The sequence below is a fragment of the Oxyura jamaicensis genome, chromosome 2, assembly GCF_011077185.1.
Source record: "Oxyura jamaicensis isolate SHBP4307 breed ruddy duck chromosome 2, BPBGC_Ojam_1.0, whole genome shotgun sequence".
In the NCBI taxonomy this organism is placed as follows: Eukaryota; Metazoa; Chordata; class Aves; order Anseriformes; family Anatidae; genus Oxyura; species Oxyura jamaicensis.
In genome coordinates, this window is record NC_048894.1 from 35768452 (window position 1) to 35794600 (window position 26149).

The following is a 26149-nucleotide window of genomic DNA, read 5'->3' on the forward strand; positions in this document are numbered from 1 at the left end:
ACCATTAGAAGGGGAAGGTTCATTAACATCACCACCACCTCCTACCTGGCAGGCTGAGCCCTGATGTGATGCTGGAAGGAAACATCCTCTGCAGTCTGAACATCCTTTGCTTAAATCCAAGTGCTCCATTTTCTCCTCCCGGCTGGAGCACTCTGTGTATTTGTCTGTGTGAAGGGTGCAGCTCTCAAGCTGCTGCAGGTGTTACGGAACACAGGGTTTGATGAGCCCAGAGCAGAAACACACAAGTAAGACTGTAGACAGCCCAAGAGCTTCACTCCATGTTAGTGACAAGTAGAGAGCAGTCATTTTAGGTCAGAGGCAGTTTATTTTAAGTGTGATTTGATTTACATTTATAAGCAGCTTTCTTGACAGGAATTCGTTAAGTTGCCTTCAGTTCTAAAACAAACCTCTGTCACTTTCAAACTTAAAGTACTTTGTCCCCAACAAAACATATGAAAATATAATTTAAAGCACACTTTTTCACAGACACAGTACAATACATTCACTATACACAGTATAACAAAATAGTCCCATCTTTACCTGTTTAATAATACTGTCACAATGAGTAGGTAAATAGAAACTGGAATTTTGTTTTTATAGTTGAAAGGAATTTACATGCAACAATGACATTTTACGACTGTTTAGCTGTTGAATTTACTTACCCAGCCTGTAGTTTCTTGCACTAGGAGCAGAGCCAAAACATAGTTGTTGGCCACGTCTGTTGCCAAAACTGCAGAAGGTAGGAAATGGCCCCATGGGGCCTTTTGTGTACCAATAATTCTCATGTCTGGATCATCCTCAAAACCCAGCTGACAGCACTGTGCAATACAACCACTGTCATCTCCTTAGGATTTGAAAAAGTGGTGTTCTGTTTAAATACAGGTGTTCGAACCTTAGTGAGTAGGATGAGTCCCAGTTTTTTAGAGAGATTTTTTTTTTTATTCAGCAGAAAAAATAGGTAATTGTCATCCTTGAAAAACATTTTCCTTTAAAGCTTTGGAAAAAAAAAAATAAAGGGAAAGGCTTATTCCTCATGTTTTGAGCTTTCTTTTGCACTTAAAAGGATGGGAAATAAGCAAAGGCGATTACTGTACTGAACGTTTTGCATTCCTCCCTAACCCTTGCCATGGAAGCAGTGTTTCAAGGTTGGGGCAGGGTGGGGGGTGCCCCCTTGATGCAACTGGCCAGCTAAATTCCAAGAATAGCACTTGTGAGAGAAGAACGCTCAAGGCAGGATGGTAAGCAACAAATGTTCAGGTATGGTCCAGACACGAAGCTCTCTCATGCTGACTTTTGCTCTAAGTCACTCTCTGACCACCTGCTGCAAGAAGCACTTAAATCTTCAGTAAGGCTCATATGTCATATTTCAGCAAAATTAATTGTAAAGCTAAACAGACACTTCCAAATGGAATGCGGTGACCTACAACGAGAAGCAAAAAACGTACAAAGAAAATCTCAAAATACAATGAACAGGAGGGAGCGGCATTGGCAGCTCCCTGAGCACAAATAATGGACCTCCTTAAACCATGCGCAGAATTTTTAATTTTTATTTGCAACCACAGGCACATGCTAGTACAGTAGTTGCAAGAATTGGCAACACATAAAACATTAAATCTGTTGGCAATAGAGAACTACAAAGTGCTTTAAGACTTCATCTGAGATGAAGATAATTCTTTCTCACACACACATAAATTTGCACTTAAGTATTTCCAAATGTCTTTCTAACAGATATTTCAGGGGTAAATATTTAGTTGGACTGGGATATTGGTCCTCAAAAGTCTGATGGGCATGAACATAATATGACATCTTGTACAAAAAAAAAAAAAAAAAAAGTAATTTCTAACACTAAAGTGATTGTTTACTAGTTCAAATGGCAAGATTTTCAGCATTTCAAGAGGGAAAAAAAAAAAAAAGATTTGCAAGATAATATAAAATACAGCAAGCACACATTTTTATGTATGTTATTTAAGTATGAAAATATTTTTAGCATATTATGTTAAACATTCTTTCTTATTTATATTTCCATTACCTAAAAGACTTGCTACTCCACTGATAACTCCATTATGTAAGGCATGTTAACTATAGTTTGACAATGGTGGTATTGTTTTGGTTTTGCACACACACTGACAGATGCATCGAAAGTCTTCATCACATTACAATCTTGAAATTACATCAGTGCCAAGCTCTCCTCCTCTTACTCCTATTCAACACTTCAGTACAACTAAATACGCGACGCCCCCTAATTTTTTTGTTTTTGGAGAAAAAAAGTTCTGAAGAACCTATAGCTTTTATAGCACCTTATCTCAAAGTAATGAAAATGGGTATGATGATTACATGTGCAAATGTACAAAATCATTAACTCTACAAAGATACATCATTCCAAAATTACAGAAAATTTTAAAGCATGCATTTAATTGTTTAAAGGGTTGCTGAAGGCTTCCCCTGAAAAAGGTGGCTGTTCTCAAAATCAGCAACTGCTGGTGAGGATTTCTTGGCACATTTGTGACCAGCATGTTATTGCTGCATCTTCCTGATAATCTCAGCAGACACGGGGGGATGGAAATTGATTGTGTGGTGCCGCAGGCCCTGAGCTGTCTTGTAACTCTTTCCACAGCGACATTTGAATGGTTTGCGTACGCGGATTTGTGTTCTGTGGCCGTTCTTGGCGTGGTACTTTATGCCATTCACATTCTGCGAGGGAGAAAGCAGAGCGTTAGTGGTCGACTGGCCTGGAAACGCCTTGGTGTCTGCTAAAAAACAAAACCCGACTAATGGCATGGGCAGAATTACTCAAATTGCTAGGAAGGCTCCAGGTGTTGTGCATGTGTTGTGCTCCAAGACAGGGTGGGACAGGAAGGAGAGTGATCTGTGCAGTCCTAATGTATCACACCTGGGTAGCTCTGATTTTTATCTCCCAGCGCATGGCACTTTCCAGCAATATTGCTTAGTGGGATCATACATGAATGTTCTTTGCTTCCTGCCATTTTTTTTTTTTTCATATAGCATTGAAAAATGTTATCCTGAGGTTCATTTACAAGCAAACAAAGGTTTGGCATGAAAACTCGAGTCACACTTCTTCAAAAAGCTGGAGCTCCCCCCATGGTGTTTTTGTTCCGCTCTGTGTCATTGTTTGTAGATGTGTCTTTAGGCACCAGCAGCTTCTGATAGTTTACACATTGTCTCCAAAGAATTAACTGCAGGGAACAGTTAACTCGGAGTTGCGCAGGGCACTCAGAAAATAATCCAGAGAAGCAGGCTTCAAAATAGCTATTGTTTGGGAAGGTCCTACAGCTAAAATGCTCGGAGAACTGTTTTCCACTGCAGTTTGGAGAGGAAGGACAGGGGACAGCACGGCAGCGACACCGGCACCGCCAGGGAAGGGGCAGCGCTCGGCTAGGTTAACCAAGAACCCTACTGAAGTTACATCATGAACCTACCGCTGCTCTTCTGGCATCTTTCTGGCAAAAATGGAAGGAGCTGTTGTGGTCTAACTAGCACTCGATACTGCGTTCTCTAGGGTTCATCCTAACAGCGTCTCTTTCTCACAGTATAAATTAGATTCCACCAAGAGAGCTTGGATTTTTTGGGGGAAAAAAAAAGGGGAGAGGAGAGGGGGAGGCAAACTGTGTTTCATTAGAACTTCTCCTAGGAAGAAAACCAAAAAAGAAGTCAAGACAACTTGTAGCCAAGGTACAGCTCTGAGGATCCACCATATCCTTTCTGAAGTTTCTAGATGTGTGCCTCAGATTATTATTATTTTTAACTAAAAAAAGCCAAAATCAATTAACAGCCTGGATATTAGTTAATTTAGCCCACTAAGTAAGAGCTTAAGGGACTTTGTCTTTGCTGAGCCATGGCCTGTTACGGTCAGGGAAGCTCCAGCTTGGAGCTCGCAGCAGTTGGACAAGGAGGAAGAAAAGAGAAGGAGAAAGAGAGAAGAGTTAAAAACCCTCTGTAAACAGAACCGAGCTGAAACACCTCGAACTTCACCAGGCTCTACACATATTACAAAGCTAACATCAGGGAGGCACGAGGTTACCGCCCTCGGTACCGCTCTCCTGCCAACACTTTCCTTCTCCTCCCCTACCTCCTAACCCAATTTACTCTGCATCAAAATCCCAAGTGCTCGGTGATGCTCCTGGCAGTCCCCTCCAACGCCGAGCAACAAAGGGCCGAGAGGAACTCACAGCCCCCATCACGACGCCGGGAGGAGCGCAGCTGCAGCAGCCACCGCCCAGTCCCCCGATGGTGCTGTCCCCGCACAAAGCTCTGCACCCCATTTACTGGGTGCTGGCCGTGCCCCTGCAGCGATGAATTTTCAGCCTTGAAGCAAACAGCTCCCCGGCTTTAATGGTGACTTTGGACGCAGTATTGCCCCCGCCAGATCTCACGGTGCCCGGCGGGGACTGCACCTCCCGAGCTGCGTTTTGGGGCATCTGCCAGCACCCGGGTACCGCGAGGACCTGCGCCCCGAACGGGAGGGGATCGGAGGGCGACCCGCTAAACTGTTGCTACTGCAGTGAAACTTTAAAAGCAAAGTAAACCTCAAACCCTCTATTTATCTTGGAAACTACAGAAGCCTGCTCAGACTTTCACTCTTTATAAGCAATCATTTCGAGGTACTTTTCAACAACCAGTACCCATTGTTACGGACTCCCCAGGTCCGCAGTCACGAATATCCTCACTGCTCCGTGCCAACTGTGCTCTTCTCCTCTTCCAGATTGTTTTTAATGCTCCACTCAGCCTCAAGTACAGGACGCACCACATGCTTTGATGAAAGGGGAAAGTAATTTCAGGCAGAAAAATTTAAGGAAATGCTAAACCAGCAACCTATGTGGAATTAATTGGGCCGTGAAAGGGTTGAAAAATAGTAAAACACGCGGGGTATGAGGAGCTAGTGTAACATGAAATCTGATCTGCACTTGTGTCTAAAAGAAAGCTGTTGTTAGAGTTACAGTCAGCTCTTCAGCACTTTTTCCACTGCTGCAATGTAAACACTTTGTTGTATGTCTGGGTTGAGTTTGTTGAGGTATGGCAAAAAACGCTGCCAAACCCATACATCACTTTTATTGCTCCGGTTACTTGGGTTGCTCATTATTTACTCTCACAAATGATTGAGGAAGAAGATGGCAGTATAGCAGGGCACTCACAAACCTTCAGCAGGAGGAAACAATTATTAACCCAGGACCAGATCAGGAGGAGACAGGGGAGTTCAGCCTGGCACTGCCCGGTCTGCAGGGACACGAGGACACTCGACGGACCCACAAAGCCACCACACTCCAGAAGCTACACGAGCACACCAACCTCTTCAAGTAGGGCTGGTTTAGGTGGATTTCTTGTTTCAGACTCATCTCCGGGCTGTTTGTCCCCCAAAATCCCACCCAGCCTAGCAGCCTGGCCTACCTGCTTCTCAGCGTCCTCTGAGGGAGGACAGGGAAACGGGAACATCCTTGTGTTCCCTCCCTCTCCTTGCCCCGTAACACTGCTGCTCTTGCTTCTCACACAACTTGTGTCCTACCGAGCACTGGCTCGAGCAAGGGAACGCCAAGTATATCTGAGTTAGACAATCTTGAACAACCGTAAGTACCAACACACCAACAGTAATTACAAAAACACCCTTGCCTTGCAAGGGCACTGTACAGACAGCGATGAGCCGTGGTTTATATGCCCCTTCAAACACCATCATAAACCGGGTGTACTCAGGAAAGCACCTCTACCAGCCCGGGGAATTTCAGTCCCGGGTAACGCACCTACACTGATAAACTGTTAGTTTTTCATGTAGGAAGAGCACGTAACTTCAGAACTGAATTCACAGACTGCGCAGAAAAACCAAGCTTGTACTTTCTGGGCAGCTAGAAATTTTATGAAGGCCAGGAGAAGCTTAGGTTCATTTGCTTTTCTAGAGTGCTTGCAGGTGAGAGATGAGAACTCAGGCTTGCTTAGATGAGATTAGCTGCTGACGTCTTGGTATTTCATGATTGCACTGATAGCAATGCATATGACTACATTATGTGTGTAGGTACTACTATTCTCGTGTTACTGTATTTGCACAGTCTGCAAAAACTATGACAAATACTCGAGGGTTTTGTCTGTAGTAGGATATTCACATTATTTGTGGGATTTTTGCCTTTCTCTATTGTGCATTGAACTTTTATTGGAGTTGCCTGAATCAGTTTATCTACATTATACACACATTTTGAATGTCCTTCTTAGCTAGCACCCAAGTAGCTGATACAAATAGGTGGGGTGTATTAAAGGAACGCCAACTGCCAGCTTCACAAAGCCACCCCTTAGCTCCAACAGGTGACATCTTGCAAAGCACATTAAGAACTCATTACCCACCGCCTAGTGGATAGGTCATCTAAATGTGAATGTAAAGCCTAAATTTGGCAAGGGGGAACTTTGAAGAAACAAGATGTTAAGGTTCCTTTCAATCACTTGGATGGTTTTCTAAAATCAAATTGATGGCTTCAAATGCAAAGCAGGTAAATCATGGTAAAACAGCAAATGACAAACTCTTAAATCCTCATCATTTCCTCTCCAGGTCAGCAACTGTAAAAATGAAAGCAAGCTCCAGAAACTACTTCAGAGGGTGTTGGGCACCTAGAAGTCAGCGTGCTCCAGATCCCTTTAGCTGTTTCAGAATATCCCAACAAACAAGTTTACAAAACACTAAAGTTTTTTTTTTTTTTTTCCAGAATCTTTGGCCCTTCAAGAAAAATCTGTGCCATACTGTACAGAGGGCTTAATACCAATGCATTTTATAAGCAAGCAATTTTATTTCTTAAAAAAATACAAGTTCCTGAAGAACAATTAAATGTTTATGACTGCCTTCTACCGCAGTGCCTATGGGAAACTGCCAGCAGATAGCAGCTGGGCAGAAGGCCAGTAGGGTCTTCTGATACTCATCTGGACTTGTGTATAAACATGTTCTTATTACAGTTTCCATTGTCCGCCCCAGCCCACTCCTTGGAAGTATTTGTTGTACTCATTCTTGTCGTATTTACCTTTCCATAATGACTTTTCAGTGCAGAGGCCATCTTTTATCCTTGTACATTGTTTGCAAAAAGGAGCCCCAGTCCCTACTGGGTCCTTTAGGCAGTCCTGCAGTACAAATAACACACCTAAAAATAACATCTCTGCTTCTCAAACGTACGTCACCTAGGGCCAGACAAAAGAAAACTGTGTACATTCTCCTTTCCTCCTCACTCCCTAGAAGAATGCATCCTTTCTCAGCCGTAAAGTGAGCCTGGCAATTACTGTATGTGCGTGTCCGTGTTCCTGTTTGTGGCTCTATAATTGTTTTACAGCCCTGACTGTGATTATCCAGTACCCACCAGAAAATCCCAGCGCTTTGATCACAGGACTCCCTACCCAGACTCAGCAAATAATTCATCTGAGGAGGGGGTTAAGTAGGAGGAAGACGAAGAGGAAACAAGAAACACAGCTGACACGAAACTAAAAGGAAGGAAACAAAGATAAAAATGTAAAAAGCAGGAAAAAAAAGGGCTGAAAAGAAAAAAGGAAGGAAGCAGAGCCCAAAGAAAAGAGAGATGAGGTGAGGCAGAGCTAAAGGAAATGTATTTTCCTATCTGGATTGAACAGAGGTGAGCCTCTGAGGAAAATACAGCACTTTTTATTTGCTGCTGCTCTCTGTCTGTCAGCCTCTGTCTGGGTCATTAATTTGTTCCCTGTCCGACGGCTCGAACATTAATGGTGTACGAGATGGCCCTCAGACAGTCCTCATGCATTTGAGATGAAGGTAGCGAGATAGCAGAAGCAGGCAGGAACAGCTTGCTTATTTGGGCAATAAAAAGACAGAGGGCTGGCAGTCAAACAGAGAACAGACAGGATATAGCAAATTACAGGGTTCTCCTTCTAGCCTGTGCCATTAAATGCATGTTTTCTGCAACGCATAGATGCCCTGTGGGCATACCGACTTCTAACAATCACCATGGCTTGTTTGCTTCCTGAGCTAGGGATTTAGCATTTATACTATACCCTCCATCCGACACAGCTTCTGCCACACGCAGGAGAAGTACGAATCTCGCTTAATGCGGTTATATCTGCAAAGTAATACTTGAAAAACAGCCTCAAAACATCTTTCCCTCTGCCCTGCCCCGAGAGGGAGAATAATCATTACACAGGTCGGACACAGCTCCGCAAAAGCAGACTTGAATGTCGCTAAGAAAGGAGCACGCTGCTTTCTTGCTCACGTTACAAGTATTTTAAGTAAGCATTAGCTGATCTCCGAGCACTGTGCGCGAGCCCGAGTCTCGTGACCTGCTGCTAACAGCGAAGGCCCAGCCCAGAACAGCTGCAGGATCACTGCAACACGTTTTCATCCACTACACGTTTTCACGCACGGTTTATTCGTTCTTGTCACAACTGTTTTATCTCAAACGTTATTGGTCTTCCTATATTTCTCTTTCATATTTCTGTTCTCTTTTAAGTCCCTGCGTTTCAGTTATTTAAAGGCAAAGCCGTAAAATAAAACAAGTATAAAAACAAACCCCACCACTACCGGTTTTTCTAGGGTGTGGGTCGGTGGTTGAATTTTCTAGTACTTCATGCAAAAAGTTATTTAAAGGAATCGTAGCCAGTACGCTATTTCTGATCCCAAATTTCAGTGTCTATAGAATACTGAAGACCAAAGTGGTCAATAAAATTTAATCTGCCCTCACACCCATTCACGTGAAGGGGTTCCTGACCCGTTCCTGTCCTTGCACTGTCACAGCGTGTTCTTTACCAGCCAGCTCAAGGTTCAGAGTTAAAGATGTTTCACTCCCATAAACAGAGAAAATTTTCTCATGATGGAGTGTAATCAGAAAGGGAAAAAAAAAAAAAAAAAATTTTCCCAGCATGTCACGCAGAGGGACGCAAGCCCAGCGCTCAGGGCCAGACACAGCGACGGCTGTGCACATGAGTCACTGGGACACTGACCCAGCACAGAACGATGCCAGAACTTCTCCAAGGCTCTGCCTTCTCGAGGTGACCTCTGACTCGTGAAACATTAACCACCACCTTCCTGCACATCGCCTTTACCAGAAGGAGCACGCCGGGCATGGTGTTGCTACAGGAGAGGCAGCATCCCTCTCAGTTACGCGGAAGGAATTCATCCCGGCATTCACGGGCAGAAGCTTTTTACTCAGTGCCTCTGAAAGGGACCCATGAGATCATTTTGCTGGTATTACCTCCTGGGTTCTGCCCTTAATTTGTCTGAATTATAGAAAACTAATTAAAACGTGTAAAGCTTAAGTCCTGAGAAAGTCACCGTACGTAATCTCGTTTGACAGACAGGGATGCAAAGGCCGCATTCTTTAAAAACCATATAACTTGGCTGTGCTTCAGAGGAAAGCGGTGAATAAAATACATGCTCTGCTAAAATACCACAAAAATAAATATGACGAGTCTATTAAATAAGAAGGGCATAAAGTGATTTTACAGGCTTTCCTTCCCCCCTCCGCTCTGCACCAGCTGGAAGTAAGGTAGGTTTACACTACTGCTTACCTTATATCTTTTTTTACATCCAGGAACGGGACAGGCAAAAGGTTTCTCATCCCCTCCATTCATGCACATTGAACTAAGGATAGCTTCAGAGCTGATAGCACTTTCTGTCGTCCAGGACTCATCACTGTCTGATTCTTCATAGTCTACTTCCTCCTCATCATATTCACTACCTAGAAAAGCAGGGTGGTGAGATAAGGATAAAGAGCACGGCAAGATAACGCATTCTGTATTTATTACATCAGTTACAATGACTTGTAATTTCCCCACTTCTGTCTTTGCTGGAAGACAGATTTAATTTTATAAAGCTCTTCTTCTTATAGCCGTTTCTTCTTCCGTAAAGCCACCAGTGGCTCTTTTTCTGATAACCGAGACAGGCGTTACTCCTGTATTTTCAGAGAAGGTTAGCTGTGTGGCGCAGGAAGCTCAAAGGATTGATTTTAAACTGCAGTTTCATTACCCCTCAAAACAACGGGATCCCTCCTTCTTTCCCAGGGCCCAAACAGAAAATGTGTTTTTCCTCCCCCCTGCAATTAAAGCTAATTTTAAGGCTTTTCTTTATGCAATACAATACTGAAGAGCGTAATTCTACAGATCATAAACAGTGTAAAATAATATGTTGACAAGTCCTAATGCATTTACTAGCCCTTTGGAATTAATAGGAATTATAGCACAACATTAATAAGAATTATATTGTAGCAATTATAGTTGTGAAATTCATTCCCTCAGGTGTGGGGATAAATGGCATTGTGTGGCTGCCCTGCGCAGACCACATTATGTGCCAGATAGGCTACAAGAGCCGTTTGAGCAGCTGGTGCTGAGTTTATTTATTATTTCTAATTGCAATAACTATTAATGAAATTCTCTGAAGAAGTTAAATGTGAAACAAGAGAAATTGGGAAAGCAGAATTCCAACTGTAAAAATACAGTTAAAAAAAAAAAAGGCAAGGGAGGGAAGAGCCCCAGCTGATTAAAAAGAAAATATATACACAGAGGGAGAGAGAGGGAAAGCTTAGGGAAACTTCTGTGGTGTCAGCAGGAGGTGGTGCTGTGTTTCCCCTCCCCTTTATTCTTTCCCTTTCCCAGCTCTGCTAAATTTTATCCTTTCTGCTGAAAGACGATTTGGCTCCGAGTGCTGGAATAGCTCCCGTTATTAAAGACAGTTATATGACACTTGCATGGCTCTATTTGCTTCCCTCATTTGCCCTTTAAGTGCATGCCTCCGAGCAGCTCGAGGCAGCGAGGGGAAAGCGCAGACAGATGCCTTATGGCACTTTAAAAAAGAAACATCACGACTTCACAAAGAAAACCCGTGCAGCACTGTACAATGGAGCCTTTGTTTTTCTCGCTTCTCATGAAACTGGACCCGCACCTATCGCCTTCATTTTTCTCTCCCGATCCCCCTCCCCATGTGCTCCCCCTCTTGCTCGGCACCTCCCGATCATTAAGCGAAAAATGCATGTCAACTGGTAGCTGGGAGCGCTCCGGGCTCCGGGGCTTTAATCAGATATTGTAAGGCAGCTTACAGATGTCAGGCTATACACGGTTCTTTCCTGCGGTTTCCATCCTTTCAGGGTGGTGCACAGATGAGGGAAGATGGATTGTTTCCCACCGCCGCCAAACGCGGCCGCGAGCGCACGCACACACATTCTGCGGGACATCTGGAAAAGCGCGCCGCTGCCCGAGATCCCTGATCCCACACAGAAGGACTGAAAGCCAAGGAAAGCATTATTGACCTCTTAAAATATTTCTGAACTCTAGGAACAGTTAACCTAAAATGAAGTTAAGAGTTGTTAGAGTTTAATTAACTAATAAAAAAAAAATGGAGGCAAAACCACAACTCTGCTTCCACGATTTCCTGCCCTTGATTGTATCTTGATGGAAAAAATTCCTCAAGCTGTTCCTTCAAACTTTTTAGCTCACTTTTTTTTTTTTTTTTTTTTGGCAAATGCAACAGAAAAAACTATTGTAAATAGACACACGCTTTTCTAGAATGAGAACATATTCAACCCTTCTAGACACCAACCATTTCTGCCATTGTAAACACCCCCTTAAAAGGGGGCTGATTTCCCCACAAATAGGATTTTGTCCTCCCCAGAAAATATCACCCAAGACTGTGATGTCACTAAGGGTATCACCACTTACAGGGGTAACAAGAACCATGCTTTTATAAAACAACCACCAGTGCATTAGAAAACCTAATACGCAACACGCCGCACAAGAAAAAAAGGTACGTGGAGCAGGGGGGAGTAGAAGTAATCGTAATTACGCATCTCCGTAGGTTTTCCTTTACTTTAAGGCATCCTTTAATTTTTCTAGTAACTTTGTATAGACCCGATTCTGTAACAACTTCTGCCTGCTCTTCACTGAGGGAGAAGGGGAGAGGAGAAATCAAAGTGTGCACAAGCGTCTGCAAGGTCAGAGCATCCCTATGGTTTCCCTTTAATTGGCTCACCTGAACAGAAACGCAAGATTTTGCCGAGTACGGTAAAAAGAGTTGTTTAACCAGTATAAACAAATTCTCTAGTGCCTCGGGGTTTTCAAGCAAGACCTGCCATGAGGGATTTTACAAATAGGATGGTCTGAGGACGGTCTGAGGGACACACGCCCCTTCTTTCCCTAGGCAGGCATCCTGCTCATGATGCCAAGTACCTTGGAGGCGCGGCACTTTGTACAAGCGGGAACTGCAGAGCCCATCGCTGCTCGTATCGAACAGCGTCCTACTGAACTCATGGCTTGTACTCTTCTAAAAAAAAAACAAATCCCAAAATGCATTTAAGAGGGCCCTGCTATAAACAAAATGTAAAACCTTACTGTCTTAAAAAAATTCATTAGCAATAAAAATTTACCCTTTAAATAATTGTGTTGTTTCAGTTGCCATAGGAAAACAACACTGATTTAGCCGGGCTTTTAACCAGTTCCGCCGCGGAATTTAATTTCCTCCGCTGTCAGTGCCTACGCGCAGCGGCCCAGGCGGTGCCTCGCCAACCTCACTGCCTGCGCGCAACGAAGCGGCGAAAAGGAGGAAAAACACAAAAAGCTCGGCACGCGGCTCGGCACTGCCATCATAAACAGCCCCCGGGCCGGGCGTTTTAATTAAGTGCTGCGTGGCCAGGGACGGTGGCTGGGCCAAGCGGTTCCCACGCCGAGCAGGGACCCTGGCCCTGGGCTCCACGTCGGGTGTAGGAGCTGCAACACGGCTGCAACCCGAGCCGGTGGTGGCGCCTCGCTCCCTCCAGGCAGCCGGCCAGGGTGGCGGCACTGCGCGGGGAAGCACGCAGCACCATGCTTTGATCCGTGCGAGGGCTCTTGCTTGCATTAAAAGAAGAAAAAGGAAAAAGACCGGGGTGGTGTTGCACGATAGTAAATGTAAATATTTGATCTGAAAAGGAAACACAAATGTTTAAGCGCATTTGCACCTAACCTGTGGCCTGTTTTGGGGTACGGCAGCCCAACCGTTGGACTCAGAGAAGAACCTGAAGGAACTATTAAAAGCTCCTGGTGACCCGGTTCGCCGAGCTCTGCCAGGCGCTGCCCTGTGTGTGGGAAAGGGGCCGGGATGCTCTGCTGGGGCACGCTGCTCTTTCGGGGCACTGAGCAGAGCAGCTCAGCACGCGTGCCGGTGGCCTCACCACTTCTCCTAGCGCTCAGGAGGCAGATCCGGCACCCCCCGTCGGTACTCACGGGAGAAATGCCAGAGCAGGACTTGACAAGTCTGAATAGCAAAGCGAACTGAACTCACACTCAGCGACATGCACTGCTCTAAGATGAAGCGTCTGAATATCTGGAAGCAAAGGCTAACAGAGAAGCACATGCTTTCAGCAAGGTGCTGTACGAACACACCGTATTATTACCGTAACCAAATACTAGTTCTGCAACAGCAAAAACCTGCCTCCTCCACCTCTCTCCTCTGGCAACGGTCTTTCCGAGTCTCCTTTGCTAGCTCACTATTTACCAAGCCAGATGCACCACGGAGCTTTCATTCCGAGACCCTGCCCAGCTGTAGCTCAGCCCAGCCGAGACCCAGTGCTGCATCCTCCCAGAGCCCAGGTAACATCTTCCCAGCGCTGCCCCTGCCCTCGCATGCAGCACGCGTGCTCCAGTCCCGGCCCCCAAAGCTGTTTCCTCCGTCCTCGCTCCAGCAGCTGTGCCAAAAGGCTCACTTCATCTGTGCTGCCCCTAGTAGATGGCAAAATGAAACAAAACAGCACAAAAGCACGGAAAGAATGCTAGGGCTGTGTATTATGTCCTCCTGGAATTTTCCACACTGAGACTATGCCACTGGCCCTCAAGCAAGAGGTGGGCTCCACTGGTGGAGAAGGACACCATGAGGCACAGCTGGCATAGACTGCCCTGTCAGAGCCAGGTGTTACATAAAATTATCAGCTAGGAAAAGGCAGAAATTACCCAGGCTCACAAAACTATGCCAACAAGTTATTTTCCTTTCAATTTTTATACTGCCTTTAAACAAAAGCCATCACAAGCGAGATGGCTGGCTGCACCACCACAGCTTATTTGCCAAAAGAAAACATGCACTAAAAGGGATTATGATTATTGCTAAAATCTCTTTGTGGTGTAACGAAGAGCAAAGTCTCACCATCAAGACTTGCTCTACCTCTCCCTGCAGTCAGTTTTGCCACTGAAGGCAGTGAGAATGCCGCTTAACCCTACAGCAAAGACCCAACCTCTTGAACGCCTATCTTCTACTCTTCCTTCTTCCAGCAGATGAATTCAGCACTTTAAATAGCTCAAAAGCATCTGGCAGGGAGTTAATCATCCCCAATCAACTGACAGCATCCCTGTTACCCTGCTGAGGATCTGGAGCCTTAACTTTTAGACTTGTGGAGGCTGTTTGGTATTGATGCCACTGCGGCCAAGACCCAATTCTACCTTTTGTGTCCATGCATTCATTCTACTGTGAGATTTACAAAGGAATTTTTTCCTCAACTTCACATGAATCTTGGTTCTAGCAGGTGCACATCATTTGTGGTTGTTTGATGTGTTAAATCGAAAGACTTCTGTAGTGTGTACTGGAAAATAAAAAAGACAAAGCTGATTAAAACCAGCACAAGCTGTGTGTGCCGTTACACGAATATGATCTATCTTGATCTAAAATCAAGAACATTACGAGTTCTTCCTTTCTCCTCCCCCCAAAAAAGCAAAACAAAACATCCTTGCCAATTGCCTTTGTGACCAGAAAGCATACATTCAAGCATACAATGAATAACTAAGAGCAAATAGCTTACTGCAGCGGGAAGCAACATCACTAGTGTCACCGAAAGTTCACACTTGTTCCAATGATCTCTCATAAAAATTCAGCTTCACACTTTGTCCCATGCGGGACTTGCAGTTGGTGTTTCACAGAACCAGTTTTATGGGAGCACTTCTTACGTTAAGAAGCTTGTGCTCCCATATACTGTGACAGCTTCCTTGATTTTTTTTTTTTTTTTAAAGTGAATTATTCATGTTATGTGAATTTATGTGAATTTTGGTCTACCACTAAAGCACACTGGCGGATTTGTCAAAGTCCTTCCCTACACGTCCATGGATGCAGCCAGCCTCCCTCTGTGCTCTCCAGCAGGGAGAACAATCCCACAGCTGACACTGGCTGGTGATCCGAGGGCGTATCGAGTCATTTGACACAAAATATTCTTCCTTTATAGAAAGCACAGGAAATAAATGCTAGGGGCAATGAAACACCAAGCAGTTAAATAACATGTGTCACAGCTGCCAGGCAAGTCTTTAGGGGCTGCAGCAGGACCGGGAGCTGGTACAGGTGGCACAAAGCATTGGGCTCTGGAAACTGCAACAAATTCCCAACACTGGATCATCCAAAGAGTCTACGATAGTTTTTTTCCTTTGCTTGCTTGTTCCTTTGGCGGTTGGGAGGAGAAGGGTCTGAGAGGACAGAAAACGTTTTTCAGCCTTGGTGACAGGTCCATTCGGATTAAGTTTTTGTATTTCCAAAACCATTTGAATCACTGAAGTCCACAAAGAATGATGTGTGCACGTGGAATACAAGAAAAAAAAGAACAAAGCAAGAGGGTAGCTTAAGCAGACCAGGGCGTAGTGCTGGTATTTGAGACTGCCAATGCATATCGGTGTTTGGATTAAGCCCCTTCACGAAGTGAGCGCTAGGTTCCCCGTGGTGAGGCTGGACTTTGGTCAGGCAGGCACAACGCACACCGTTGCCTTTGCTCTTACCCCAGCCGGCATCTCTGAACCTCGTTCCCGAGCGAGAGGCAGATTTGCTCTCCAAGCCAGCTGAATGCTTGGCAGCCCTGCTGTCACTTGAGGGAGCTGCTTGGGACGGTTATGGTTTGTCAGATGGGCGCCTGCCAAGGCTGGCAGAGACCTCCATCCCTCGGCGCGATCACAAAAGAGCCATCAAAACAGCAATTACTGCTCATTACTGACTTGGACCCGCACGAAGCCACGGGGCCGCGAGGGGCATGCCCCGGGGACGCTGCCAGCCCCCGCGCAGCGGGTCCTGGTGGCTGTGTGGTCTGCGGTGCCGCTGCCGGGCAGCGTGCTCGTGCCAGCTCCATCTGTGTCCTGCCCTTCCTCACAACACTAGTCAGAGCAGGATTTGGCCAGAAAAATGGCTTCTGGAGTACCCGCCCTTCCTTCCAGTCCTCTCCGAGCGGAGCTCAAGTGTCAGGCGCTAAATAACGAGCTGTTTAGGAACGATGACTATTTAGAGGAACTAATTTTCTATTGTTTCTGGCTGAAGCAAGGCTCAGTTAGTGAATAAGCACCATGAGCATTTCAGAAATGTGCCTCGTGTAACGATGTGCATACAGCTTCACATACAAAGAGCAATATGACTTTTAACATTATTTAAATGCACAAAGTACTTAAAAATGGCTCTGGAGAATTGTCAGACAAAAAAATGACTTCTTGTTTGGTTGCCACAGTTGAAGAATAGCTTTCAGCCACTGAGGGGGAACGTTTAAGCAGGCAAGGAGTTGTTTAGGGGTTTCTGGACATCCTCTTGGAGGCACTCGAAGTAGCCGCAGAAATGGCAGCTGTAATTTGGACAGTCACAGAGAGGGCCTGAAAAGCTGGTCTGAATTGTGGTATCTCAAGCAGGATTAACCTACAAGTACAGCAATGCACCCACTGACACCTTAGTGCTTTAAATAAAATGGCAGACTGGTCTACTCCTGAATTTAAAGCACCTTTAGGTTTCAACGCTCAGCGTAAGCACATGCTGAGTTTTAAGTGACCTGAGATGCATTCAATTTTACCAAGTCTGAATCTGCTTTGGAAATCACAGGAAGACCTCAGATCCTGGAGGCATAACAGAAGTGCATGCTGTATTTTCACATAGACTGACTTCAGCTGAGCAAGTCCACTTGGGAAATCACTCTAAAATCCTAGAGGTAAAGCTATGAAAACAACAATGGTAAAAAATAAACATCATGCTTTTTCTTTGAAGTATTATTAGTATGATATTAGCATTACATATTCTTATTTGCTGTTTGTAAAATTGGGAGCTCCTTCCCAATTAGATCTGTTCAGCTTTCTGGGCTACAAAAAAACCCCAAAGGTTATCAAGCTTGGGTTAAAAAAAATCTGCTAGAGCCAATATAGGGGTAAGGTGGATATCTGTCTTTGTATAAATGTGTCGATACACGCATACCAAAGGGCACTCTTTGAAAGTAAAACACAGAAAATCCCAACCCAGAGATTATAAATCCATTACGAGCAGTTTGCACACCCCTATAAACAGATACGCTGTAACTTACTGGATGTATAAATGCAAATAAAACATACATGCAACAAGCTGAATAAAAAAAAATATCTATTTTCAATTAGCAGTGAAACAGCAACTAATCACAAAAACATGCATGTAAAGAACCAACTCTGGCAAAAACAGTCAACTGATACCGTGGCATGTGTTTTGGAGAACAGGGCTTTCTGAAAACCGCTGCAGAGGTGCTAAAGCAAATTGTTGTAATGTCACTGCACAATGTGCTGTTGAGGTTTTATGGTCACACTGCGCCAATAGTCTCGGGAAGTTATTTTGCATTCTTATATAAACCTTTTTTTCCCAATCCTGTTTTCCACAAAAAAGGGCTTTCAATAATGTACAATCTTCTGTTTATACGTAGTACAGGAAAAACACGATAAACCCAAGAACACAATCTCGAGTTTAAACATATTTTAAATGTAGATTTCTACAACTTCATATAAACAAGAATAAGCTAGTAAATGCTCACCAAAAGAGAGCATAAGCTTCCTGTAATTAAACGGCAGTGTTTTACATAGCAATTTTTTAAAAATCATGAAAATAAAAAAGTAAATAAATAAATCAATCCAGCAGACCCCTCCCAGCTCAAGGCTTAACCTGTAAATTAATGTAGCAGTAATAAAACCTGTGCCAGCTGGAATCCTTTCTTTCTCTGGCTGTGGCATGAGCCACAAGAGCAGGTATACGTTTGAAGAAAAACAAAGCAGGACATTTTCCACCTTTAGTCACGGGATGTTAATTGAACTCTGGCAACTGTTTAAAGATAGTCTCAAAATGTTCAAGAAAGAATTAAAACCAGTTGGGGCTGAGAAAAAAAATAAATCCATCCTTCTTCCCCCTTTCTCTCCTCCCCAAACATCTGTTCCAAACTTATACTCCACAAACCGCAGCGAAGAACATCCATAATTAATGTTATTTTGGCTTTTTAGTTGCTAGGCCTGCACTCTGAGGTTACAGATACGAAAATGCAAGTTCAGGGCACTGGTACTGTATTAAGGGCTCTCCCGATGCATAACAAAAAGGCAGTTTTTCTTTTCTCTTTCTTTCCCCTTTTTTCATAAAAAGGAGGAAAAAAAAAGAAACAGTATCAGGAAACAGTTTCATGTTTAAGATAAAGGATTACAATAAAAAGTACCTACATAAATGAACTGCAGTTTATGAAGCTATGAAAATGCATTGGAGACGTGTTTTATAACATCAGGTTAAACATGCTTTACAGCTGCACAAAAGCCATTCAGCCACTTAGAGCACAGGCCATAAAACCTGCAAGGCACACAGTCCTCACCGACCCCAGCTGCTCGGTGCTTCCCATTTCTCAGCGGGCAACCCCAAAAAGGATGCACCAAGCTGGTGCAACCAAGGGGTTGAATTGTGCCAACCCCTCCCGTGGCAGCCTGCCCGTGGAGGACTGCGGTGTAGTGAAGCTGCAGATACCCGAGGATGCTCTTCAAGCTCTTTTGGGGCAGGAGGAGCTTCATGCCCTGGGAGGATTACAGACCCTTGCCTGGCAACGAGGGAGGCGATAGCAGATTCTCCACTTCAATGCACTGAAGGCTGGGAGGATTTATTTTGCACAAAAATAAACTTAGCACTTTGTTCTACCTGCCTTTAAGTGCTCTGACCACCTGGATTTAAGAAACTCTGTAACTTTTGAAAGATAACCCAGAATAACTCAGAAACAATAGCAAGGACTAAGTTCGTTACTGAGCGAGGATTTTGTCTTCCTGCCTACACATAAAATCTACAAGAGAGATGTTAACTTTTTATAATTAAACTTAGGTTCTTCTTCTGAAAGATATTCATTTTTAACATCCAAACTTAAGAACACATTCAGTAGGGAGTCATGTCTCCCATCTCTTCTTTTGATAAAATAAAATCTGCACTACCTTTGGTATGCTGTCACAAACCTTTCTTTGAAGCTATCACAGTTTCAATCAGGTGCACGGAACACATGTTAGCAGGTGTGAGTTGTTTCAGATGATATATCACTGCCCTACGGTTGAAATTAAAGTACTTTTCAAGTTGTTATTTTCCACTGCTCCTTGGCTTCTTGTATCCTTTGGCATTAGAGGCAGAAGTGTTGGGAAACTGCTCTGATTGATGCTGTCTGACTACGTTAGGAAAAACTTCATGAGACAGCGGCTATGCTAGTGTGCAGAAAGCATCAGATCTGATCTTCAGCAAGAGTTATGGTGGTGTCTCTCCACTGCAAGGCCACAACTGCTAAAGACTGCTAAGACAAGAGAATATTTAGTTTTGGGGTCAGCAAGCCCATACCTCGCTTGGAAACATACGAGAGCTAAACCACTGTTTTTCCTGGCATTTGACATCACTTCGGTGATCACGTACTGGCTAACATCAACTCATAATACACCGTTTCCCCTGTGAAATAAACCTCTCTGTGTTTTAAGTCATCAAGTGTGAAATGGTACGTTAGCCCTTGCTTTTTTCTACTTCTGATTTGCTTTGGCTAAAGTGCAAGGAAAACTCAAACATTTGCTTAAGTTTCACCATCTTCAGCACATTGAAGTGCTGGCCTAAGTAAGTAGGATTTTCTTTTTTCTGCTAAAAACTTTGAAAATCCTAACTGCTTCCAGTATGCAGACATACAGCACTAGTACAGCTCAAGCGTTTTCTTCAGTTCACTCTCTTCTGTACTAGAATGGTGCAAATAAATCCCATTCAGTCTCGCAGTGTAGTGTTCTACGTGTATGTGTTCATGTATTTATGTATGCATACACAGATACACATTTTAAATAAGCACCTAAAAGTTCCCTGTGCCCAACTCCTGTTTCCAGCTTTCTGAATTACATTTGTGCTTTCAGTTAGTAATTTTCAAGGTAATTAGCATATTATTCATAAAGCTAAATAGTTTTTTTTTTAAAAAAAAACCTTGCCACCAATTGGCCCTCGCAGTGTAAACACACAAACCTGAATGCTGTCATTGTTACCCAGAACCACCAAAGTTCCTTTTTGAGTGTCAAGCTATTCCTACATTAAACCAATTACGCCACAAGCCATGAAAGGCAGTCAAATTTAGACAACATGCATTCTACAAAACCTATGGCTTTTAAAAAAAAAAATTATTTTACACACTTGGGGAAAGAAAGATCCATGTACAATGGAGGCACTTCTATGCCAAAAACAAACCCCAAACCCTACCACAAATTAACAGAGAGATGATCTTCACTTTCAGCTTATTGTACATTTTCTGTTCTTGACCCTGATAAAAATGGTTTGCCAGGTTAGACTACTAAGATGGGGATTATAAAACAGTTCCTGCGCTTGGAAGTACTTTAAATCTATGAGCCACGGTTCTATTACTGCTTTGTAGCTCAAAAATCAAAACTCGTGATGACTTTATGAGTTGCTATAGTCTAGACAACATGGTTACTTTTCAATGAAATTGTTCCTCAGGGACAGTACTGTGAAAATTCCCATACAATTAATTACAGGTATGTGCAACTAAAATACCAATCTACTGCACAGTAGCTCTACATTTGCCGGCACATTTTATGTCTGTATCAAGCAAGAATGCTCCAAAGAAACTGGGAAGAGGAAATACAACAAACAGGTCACGTGCAAAGCTACCCAAAGTGAGGGAGATGAGACAAGTAGGATGCGACGTGAAATTTTTGATGCACCTTCTCTAGCAAGATGCAGAGTTCTACTTGGAGAGCTCAAAATCGAAGACTGAGTCAATCTTTCCAGAACATATTCTTATAGAAAACTATGTGCAACACATTTTTCCTGCCAAGTTAAAGAAAAAGTCAGAAATTTAACAGAATTTTAAGGGAAATTCACCCATAAAGCAGAAAAAGGAAGAATAGAAAGTGCAGAAGAAAGCTATGAGAAGAGTTGAGAATGAAAAAAAAAATAGCCTTAATGTATTTTCTCCAAATAGCACAGCCCTATTTTCCTCCATCAGCTATTTAAAATAATTTGATTTTCCAAAGGTAGTGTAAACCTTTTTGTACTTGGGTTATAACTTGGTTGAGGATGGAGTTAAAAAAAAAAGGACTAAGCAGGGGAGGTCAGCGTGACATGTGTCCCTGTGAAAACCTGATAAAGCTTAGTTACAGGAGAATGAATCCCCATCATCCTGCTCCATCTTTACACAGTTACAACCTGGGATCAGGGAAAATCCCAAATCTCTGAAAAAGTAAGTAGTAGTTTAGAGAGTGCTTCCTCACCCTGCGCTAGCAAAACATGTCACCTTCACCAAGCACTTGCAGAGGGAGAAATAGTGAAGCAGCAGATAGACCCTCCAGCCAAAACATCAGCGACGGATCTGCCTTCTGCAGAAGAACAAGCTCAGGGCAGCCCACCAGCTGGGCAGTTTGCAGCTTTTGGTCCAGACTAGAACTTCCCACAGGTCACAGAGACACTGCTGTGCTGCAGAAACCTTCCCCTCTTCCTCCTTGCAAACACTTCTCCAACACTCCTCTTTCACCTGGGCCATCCTCAGCTGAAAGGAGCCACCTTTGCGGAGTTCCAAGCTCACTGTAAACCAAACCAGTTAACTCACGTAAGGCACACGGCGGCTGTGGATTGCAGAGTGGTTAAAGACTCCAGTTTTGCCTGAGAGACAATAAAAAACAAAATCAACAACACATGGGTAAGCCTCCTTGGTACTCTGGTAAGAAAAATAGCCATCAGGCCCGGGCCAGCTCTCATCCTTCTTTTTAGGGTCCAGCCAAACTGCAGAGCAGGTCCCCAGGTAATCACACAGCTACATTTCATTAAATACCATAAACTTTTTTCCTGTCTGTATTTTTAGGCAAATCTCCTTTCCTTTCTGCACACCTAGCCTACTTCCCACCCTGACTCCTGACCCTCTGCAACACCTTGTTGCCGGAGTTCCCTCCGCAATCTCGCTGGATGTTGTTGCTTATCTTTGGTGATAGGGATGAGAAATTCATCTGTCACTGGAAGTTACTTTTACCTACTGCCACTGCTTTCTTAGAATTCCATGAGAATTTCAACAGAAATTGGAATTTGTAGAAATTTCTCCTAGGAAACAGGAGCAGCAAGAGTTAGAGCAGTCCTGTAACTCCAGTCGCTTTGGTGGTCACTGTGAGAGGACATCAAGATATTTGTGCAGATTTGGTGAAGACAGTGTTCTCGGCCTTCATGGCAATTTGAAGCTGCTTGATCTGGGGCTTTAAGATGAGTTATTAATTATTGTTTGCCATGCAGTCATCCCCAAGCACACGACAAAAGCACCGGTGCTGTGCATGCGATACAAAATCACCTTTGCTTCAGAGATCCTCCAAGCCAAAATCCTATGTCCTGAAAATATGTATGTATGTACATATATATATGTATGTTTTGGTGTGCTTTTGCCAGTGAGTAACCAAGATAAGACATTCTTGCCTCTTTAATGGACCTGTATGGCCATTTGACAGCAGGTGACTGCTGGAAAGACAGATCCATTTCTGAAGTACTCAGGCAAACAAACACAGCGATGGACACTTGTGCATTTTTCGCTCTGTGTGAAGAAAGAGTTGGATATGGACAAGGTTAAAGCCTGGCTGCCTAGAAGTCAGGGAAATGTGGCATCAAGCTCTGAAAAATTACACCTTTATAGCTGTTGCTGGGAACAAGTCCCACCTGTGCTAAGAAAATGCCTATAGGAAATAATTGCACTTTTACTTATTATTTTTCATTGTTATTGGAAACCTCCCACCATAGCTTTATTCCTTGAGGCAGAAACTAGAAACTACCCCAGATTTTACTTATTATTCATGCTCAGGCGCGACCTCAGCCAAAAGCTTGTGCTAAAATCTCATACCAACTCTCAACACACACATATAGTCAACTCATATGTAGATCAACTGTTTTGCACAATGCCCCTCATTATTTTTTTTAATTATTATTTATGCATTTACTTTTTACAAGAACACCCATAACGCTCTGTTAGAATAGACGCCTCAGACTGCTAAATGCTGGGCAAACACATGTATATATTAATTAGCGTGCAGGACTAATATAGGCCCCCAAACCTGCAATTAGATGGAACCATTTTGGTTCCAATAATTATAAACAAAGTTCTCTTTCGTCATCTGCACAGAAAATGTGAAATCTTGGCACCAGTGGAGTCCCTTGGAGGGAAGCTTTGCCACAGACCACAATGCAGTTGCCTCAAGGTATTTTATCATATATTTTATCGTCCTTTGCAGGCCTGAAATACCGAACGCATTCACACAAACTTCCATTATGCTAGAGAACAGAATTTGGTCTGGTCTTCATTTTGCGAAGCATGGCTTAGTTATTTGCTCTTTCTGTTTATACAAGAGTGGGTCTATATATCTAATTTTTTAATAAAAACATACCATACAAGTTCTTCAGTCTTCAGAACGAGCAATTAAGCAAGTAGAAACCTCTGTCAATCTCAACAACTAATGAGATGGTTCCTCAGACATCTGAAAGCTTGTTTTTTCAAGTTACAGTAGAACTTGGTTGGCTCGTGCTTTACTACGCTAGACACCCCATAAGTCATACACACAAAAATGTAGCACTCAACCCGCTTCTCAGTGACAATTTAATAAAAGAGCCCTGGGATTTGATCTCATATTTCTACTTTTCATTATTTTTTTCAATTACAGCTGCATGATACTATAATGCATTAACGTAAGGTGTAATAGTTAAACCTGAGCATTTCAAAGACGCTAATTCAGGTGAAGATTTCAAGTGCACGGCTAGCATGGCTAAAGTTAGGTTGTTATGCTTATATAAATTTTTGAGTTTGCAAGTCTGCAAAGTGCAGGAGACTTGATTCTGCTTTGACAAAATGCTTGTTAAATGCTCAGAGTTAGGCATTTACCTGCTCAGTGAGCAGTCTGTTGCTTATCACTAATCCTGTGCTTAAGCGTTTAGGAGCTGAATTTGTAGCATGATTTTAAAAATAAAACAAAACAAAAACCAAACTACCCATCAACTTGATTGTCCTGATTCCCAAAGCTGATTTCAAGCACATATAAAATCTTAATCGTGGAATATTTTGCAGCATACTGTCCTTAAAAAATGCAGCAGACCACAAAAGAGCAAGCTCCCTCTACAAATATCAGTAGCGAGCCAATCTGCATGGCTCAAAGAAAAAGCTGTTGCAGATTATCAAATGAATAGTGGATTTAATGGTTCACAGTCTACTCTGATTCACCCTAACATGGAGCTCAGAAAAACCACCTGCTGACAGAAACTAAAGAGATCCTGATATAAATAGCAGTTCTGCTCCTTGGAGATTCATTTGGCTACACATTGATAGGACAGCCATAAACAGAAAAAGGTTCCAACACTGAATTCCTCCTCCTTTCGGTTCTCAATTCATTCTAGGGGGAGGAACCCAGTTATTTTACATTTCTACTGTCCACTTGAAACTCACAAAGTAGCTTAGCTGCGCAGATCCCTTTCTTTGCTGGGCTCTGTTTCACGTGCTGTTACGGCACTCTGCACAACAGCTGCCTGTGCCATATGATTACTTCATTGTTGAGAGCATAACATATGGAAACTGTACTAAATGTTAGTTGCTTTGATACCTATGAAGAGGAATGAGCTTTTGCATTACAAAAAGACAACGTATTTTTCAAACAACTTCGAGTAACAAAAATTAAACACACATTTAGAATCTAAACCATATTAGTTTCTGGCGTGTCTCGCTCTGTTTCGGTGCCCAGTTCCAGCGCTGGTTACTGTTGTGTTTTTGATTGCCATTCCCAGCAAACAATGGGTGGCTTGCTTTTAACTTCTGCATTCTCAAAAAAGAAAATGAACAGGTTCAAGAGAAGGCCCTTGGGATTCCTTCATGAGTTATCCAAGGAGGAAAATGCTATACAGGCGAATTGTACACGTAATATCTCACGTCACTGAGATAATATTACTGGAGTTAATCAGGCTTACTGGGAAAACCCCCAGATTGCCACACACTGCTTTGCAATCTTCCCCAGACCAAAGCTCCCAAAACAGATGAGTGCCTGCTGGACCAGAAGCAAGGTGGATCCTTACAGATTCATTTCTGAGTCCCAGTTGCCTTTGAAGAGAGGCGAAAGGAGATCCTAAATTGTAACATAGTTTCCTCTCCTTTAAATTAGTCACCCATAGAGGGAACAATGAAGCTCTAAATTATTTCATCAGTAGCCACGCTCGTTAACACGGGAAGGAAGCTGTAATTTTTTGGTCACTGTTTGGCCAGGAGTTGCATTTGAATACTGAAGCAAATCCATCTGAATAAGAGGAAAGATTAATGGTCTGAGTTGTAAGAGTCTATTAACTTTATTGCATAGAAGCTTATACATGATTTTAATCTCAGAAGATATTCCGTAACGGTGTAAGTTGGGAACGATTCACCTGAAACTAAATCTACAACAAAACCAAAGATATTTGAAACCATTGTACAGATTTAAGAATTAGGTCATGATGGGTATCAAAATTACTTTTAATTACAACAGGCCACGCTAGCTGAGGTCTGGCTTTTTCTTTTTTTGACTGAAAATATATTACATTTCACTTCCTGTCTTTAAGTCATGTACCATATTATAGAAAGGCATGGTTCACCACTGGTAGGATTTATTAGAAAAAAAAAAAAGAAGCCCATTTCACACGGTATGTTCTAACTGGCTGAAACGGTGCAGTTTTAGGATTACTGACAAAGCTACAAAGCAGCGTTGAATACCCTCAGATGGTAAATATAAGGGTTTCTACATGAACAGCACTAACATGAAAGCCTCAGAGTTTTCTTTTCCTTTATGTCTAAAAATATTTCTGTTTTGCATCTTCAGACATATTTGATTGTAGCATCTCTCTTTATATCTTAGATTTGTTAAACGTTAAAGGTAATTCTACAAAGTGTTTTTTCCACCAAAATAAAAATAATTATTGATTTCGTGT

The 26149-nt window shown here is 43.0% G+C and overlaps 1 protein-coding gene across 1 annotated transcript in view; it reads right to left on the reverse strand.

The window, feature by feature from the left end:
- Nucleotides 1-305: 305 nt before the first annotated feature.
- The window catches only part of JAZF1 (JAZF zinc finger 1), a 188972-nt gene continuing 163128 nt past the window's right edge, over nt 306-26149 (reverse strand). Inside the window, exons 4-5 of the mRNA XM_035316314.1 lie at nt 9511-9680; nt 306-2691 (exon numbers count right to left, since the gene is read on the reverse strand). Of these exons, the coding sequence (XP_035172205.1) occupies nt 2515-2691; nt 9511-9680 (347 nt within the window). The 3' untranslated portion in view covers nt 306-2514. The remainder of the gene's footprint in view (nt 2692-9510; nt 9681-26149) is intronic.